This window comes from Penaeus japonicus, unplaced genomic scaffold (assembly GCF_977035675.1).
Source record: "Penaeus japonicus unplaced genomic scaffold, GWHDUDI00000001_assembly GWHDUDI00000024, whole genome shotgun sequence".
Classification (NCBI taxonomy): Eukaryota; Metazoa; Arthropoda; class Malacostraca; order Decapoda; family Penaeidae; genus Penaeus; species Penaeus japonicus.
In genome coordinates, this window is record NW_028234426.1 from 16,499,071 (window position 1) to 16,504,070 (window position 5,000).

Consider the following 5,000-nt stretch of genomic DNA (forward strand, 5'->3'; position numbering starts at 1 on the left):
AATACCAACTATAATGGATATAATACACTAATAATTTTGTAATATCAATAACTTTATATGGTATAATCACAACATCAGTAACAGCTAATTACATCAATTGCAAATAAAAAAAAAAAGAGAACCTTGTCTGAAATGGGCAATCTCTCTTAGGAATCACTTTATACCTTATCATCTTTGGTTGCCTCATCATCATCAGTATCACCCCAAATATCATACTTCGAAAGGTCTCCATCATCCTCCTCATCCTCATCCTCATCTTCCTCTTCCTCATCTCTAACTACAGGAGGTGCTTCCTGTGAAAGCAACAAAAACATAAGATGAATATGCACACACAAACACACATTTATATAAATCTAAGTGTAAACATACGTATAACAGACTCATATATGTATATGTATATGTATATGTATATGTATATGTATATATATATATAAATATCTATATCTATATATATCTCTCTCTATATATACATATAATATAATTATCTATATCTATATATATTATAGAAATATCTATATCTATATATATACATATGATATAAATATATATGTATACACACATACATAAATATATATACATACATACAATCATACATACATATATATACACACATACATATATATACACACATACAATCATACATATATATATATATACACACAACAAATCATACATACATATATATACACACATACATATATAAACATACATACATATATTTATACATACATACATACATACATAAGTATACACATACATACATATATATGTATACACATACATAAGTATACACATACATATATATATATGTATACACATACATACATATATATGTATACACATACATATATATACACATACATACATACACATATATATACACATACATACATACACATATATAAACACACATACATACATACATACAAACATATATATATATATATACATATATATATATACACGCATACATATATATGCACACATACATACATACATACATATATATATTACACACACACACACACACACACAAAAAAGAGGGGGGGGGGTCCAAGAGCAAAATGAATGGTTTAACATATTAATGTTCATCAAGATTGGTTATGGCATTGTGCATGAATCTTCTATATAACTTATACAAATATTAAAAGCCTTACTTTTTTGTTATCTCCCGAAAGCTGTTGATTCCTGGTACGAAACTTTTTTTTCTTGCGCCCGAATTCATCAAATTCGTCATCTGACTCGTCTCTATGGATGTATTCTACACCTTCCCTCTCGTTGAATCCACCACCGTATCCCGTGCGCTCTTCCAGGTCCCCAAACTTTGGTGCATTGCACATGTTACAGGTTTGTCGTCTAGCCCAATTCACATTTCCACATCTTCATATACAGGAAAAATTTAATTAAAATTTTAATAATAATTTTCCACTATTTATGACACTGAAGATGATCTAATTCTAAATATAGAAATCTATACTTACTGGAGTCAACTGAGCAAGATCCATAGATTCCAAAACTGATAAAATAATATCTTCTACATAGTTTAGCCCACTAATGACAGATGATGTGATATCATGTCAAGCGGTGGCAGCACTTGGCAACGGGGACAAGATATCAGGTCATACATGGCCTTTTGTAAGCTGGCACACCAGATGATGGTATGGAAAGTGGGTGGCCGCTGTATCAGTTGGCAAAGAGCCCAAGGCATTAGGCCTATGCATTTTGAAATACCCCAACATTGGTTCTAGGCAAAGGCAAAACTGCCCCAGCATTAATTGACTAAGGAGGTCACTTAACAAAAAGTTCAGCAATTTATGGAAATAGTGAAATAAAATATATAACATAAATGAAACAGCTGATTACAGTCTCTCAACAAAAGCCACTCAAAATCCATCATCAAATATACCACTGTTATCAAGGTGAATAAATACATAATTTTAAAAGCCTATAATGAATAAAATCATCATGGTTGTAAAACAACCATATACATTCTTACAGAATAAAGTCTAGATTATTATTATTATTATTATTTTAAGTTGCTTACATCAGATACATGCTACCAAAATTTGTAGCACTAGTACTTTAACAATACATACAAATTAACTCACTTGCTACACTGCCAGTCATCAGCACTGAAAAGGCCATGAGATTTCTCTGCTGCTGCTTTACCAATTTCCATTCCTAGTTGCCTCTTTTTCTCCGCAGAAGCAGCTGCTGCAGCGCCTGATCCACTTCGTTCTGAGGGTAGCATTTAGTAGTCTTTCATTTTTACACTATATAAATGAAAATAAAATACAAATCATAAGATGAATATCTTTACTATTATGGAAGATTTTAAACTTTCGAGGTCTACATACAGAGGGAGAGGGGAAGGGAGAGGGAGAGAAGGGAGAAAGAAAGGGTAGTGGGAAAGAAAGGGGAAAAAGGGAGAAGGAGGGGGGGAAAAGGGAGAGGGAGAGGGGAAAAGAGAGGGGGGAAGGGACTGGGGAAAAGGGAGAGGGGAAGGGACGGGGGAAAAGGGAGAGGGGAAGGGAGGGGGGAAAAGGGGGAGGGAAAGGATGGGAAAAATGGGAGGAGAGGGAGAGGGGGGGAAAGGAGAGGGAGAATGAGAAGATAAAAAGAAGGGAAATAGGGAAAGAGGGAGGGGGGAGAGAGGGAGAGGGAGAGAGAGGGCTGAAGGAAGTTTAATGTGAAAAATGTATGTAAAAGTTTCACATTCACCTACCTTTCCCACATCTGTTGCAAGTGTTCCTTCTGGCAAAGTTTACATTTGCACATCTGTAAAATATATTTAAGATTATTAACAGGATGATATTTCTTCTGCACCTGTAATAATCAAAGATGTACTGCAAATAAACTAGTATGATTTGTCATCTTTGTCTTACATAAGTGCTTAGCCACCCAGGAGTCAATCAACTAGGCCGACCTGACCTCACCTATTTTTTCAATTCCTTACCTTTTTTAGGAAAAAGTTTTTATCTTTACTACAACTGTTATTTTTATTAATATAATTTTATTAATATCATAATAAGATAATATTAATAATTATAATAATAATAACATACAATCATTTTCTTTTTCTAATTCAAGGATTTTCTATGCAATCTATGTGTAATAGAAAAAAAATAAAACCAAACTAGACAGTGCATGTTTACACGCCCTGTTAGAGTTAGAAAATCCTATCTTCTACCCTCTTATTCTTTCTTACCTGACGGTGACCTCAAAGTTTTTTTTTTTTTTTTTTTTTTTTTTTTTTTTAAACTCCCTCCTAAAAGAACAATCAATTTTTGAGTTCTAGTTTTTTTTTTTTTGTGCATGCATGTGTGCGTGCGTGCATGTGTGTGTCAGCCCAGGCTGAGCATCTTCATCCAATCCCGACGGGCCCGGCAAGAAGTGGTAACCCACTAAGCCGGGCCTATGCAATATTGCATCGGGAATGTCGCACTGGTGTGTCACCCCGTCATCAGGCATTTAGCTGTGTCACATGGGTGTGGCACACCATCATCATAGGGTTAAGATGTGGTTCATCTCAGAAGATTTACCTGAGACCTATCTGTCATTCTACATTTTGTATTCAAGACATACTACTTTTTTTCTTTTGGCACTGGGTGAGGCCGCACAAACTCATATGCACACTTAAAGGGTGCCCATAGTGATTGAATAAGGTAATGGTCATCAGAAATATATAAAACACTATTTAGCATAAATAAACAACAAAATCAAGGTTTGGCCTAAATCCTTTGTCCAAAATTTATGAATCTATGCTCACACATATAAGTCCAGCAGTACCCAGGTACCTTGGAATATGGAAACAGGCAGAACCACACTGCCTCGATGAAAATCCTAGTTGGCAGCTGAACATACTAACAAATTGAAATCTTTTAGTTTTTTTTCAGTGTTTCTTCCATTAACCCATTGCCGACAGGATTTTTTTTTGGTTCCAAATGGTTGAAACGCTGGGACTTTTCAAAATGCATAAGCCTAACCCCTCTGGCTATTCGCCCACTCTGGCCTCTGCCAAGTGCTATGCACCCCATCACCCAGCACGTTGGCCAGGAGGATAGCCATGACAAAATATCTTGTCCCCGGCAGCTGGTCCTGCCACCACTCAACATGACATCTTCTCACCCGGCAGTAACGAGTTAATTGTGAAAGTTACCTATTCAAATCCTATATCAACAACTACCTAAAAGCCTAGTATAGACTTTTTTTTTCCTTTTCTCTTTCTTCTTCTCCTTCTCTGGAAGGACTGTCCCAGTCTTATCATTATGAATGAGACTTACGGAGTGTCTACTATTACATTGGCAAGTTTCCTCCAGCCACACCCACTATATCAGCCCCATATCTCTGTGCCCTACTAGGCCCTCCTCTCCCTCAGCCAATCAATCTTGTGTTCCCTGCCTCTTTAGTCTTTCTTGTGAATGGAATGCATTGAGTGTGAAATAGAACAACATGTTCTTATTATATCTTAAATGTGAAACATTTGCATATTTTATTCACACATTATGTATGCATGGTAGCTTCTTAATTTCCTATGACAGGCAGCTAAGATGATTTTTTGAACTTTGTTGCTCCACTCTGCAATCTGTATTTGATATATGGCAATGAAATAGACATTTTCTGGCATATAGATTCAAGCTCTTGCAATGCCAAAGACCAACACTGGCCAAGGCAAAATTTGAAAAATCATGCCCCAAATGCGGCAAAGAGGCCAAACATGCTGAAAGTATTGCAGTCGTCATGGTGGAAAATTCAGGAACTAGTTCAAGAAAACAGATGTGAAGCTTTCCTTTATCAAGGGGAAACTTGCCCACAATCAAGCAATCTTTTGCTCTTTTCAAGGCTGTCTAAAGTCTCTGCTCTCCTAATACTTCTGCAATTAATTTGCTTTCCCAATTATTCATAGTTTTCTAATCTATTCTAAAACATATATGTCTTCTACAAGAAAACGAAAAACATCTTACCTGGGTAGCCTAAAGAATGGCTGTATCACTCCTCCA

The 5,000-nt window shown here is 35.8% G+C and overlaps 1 protein-coding gene across 2 annotated transcripts in view; it reads right to left on the reverse strand.

The window, feature by feature from the left end:
- Positions 1–5,000, reverse strand: part of LOC122265479 (uncharacterized) — a 21,043-nt gene that overhangs the window by 14,878 nt on the left and 1,165 nt on the right. For both annotated transcript variants that reach the window (XR_006224304.2, XM_043034825.2), the window contains exons 2-5: positions 2,726–2,778; positions 2,109–2,238; positions 1,158–1,380; positions 165–293 (exon numbers count right to left, since the gene is read on the reverse strand). Coding sequence is in view for 1 of the 2 variants with exons in the window: in XM_043034825.2 (XP_042890759.1) it covers positions 165–293; positions 1,158–1,380; positions 2,109–2,238; positions 2,726–2,778 (535 nt within the window). In the remaining variant the exon portion in view is untranslated. The remainder of the gene's footprint in view (positions 1–164; positions 294–1,157; positions 1,381–2,108; positions 2,239–2,725; positions 2,779–5,000) is intronic.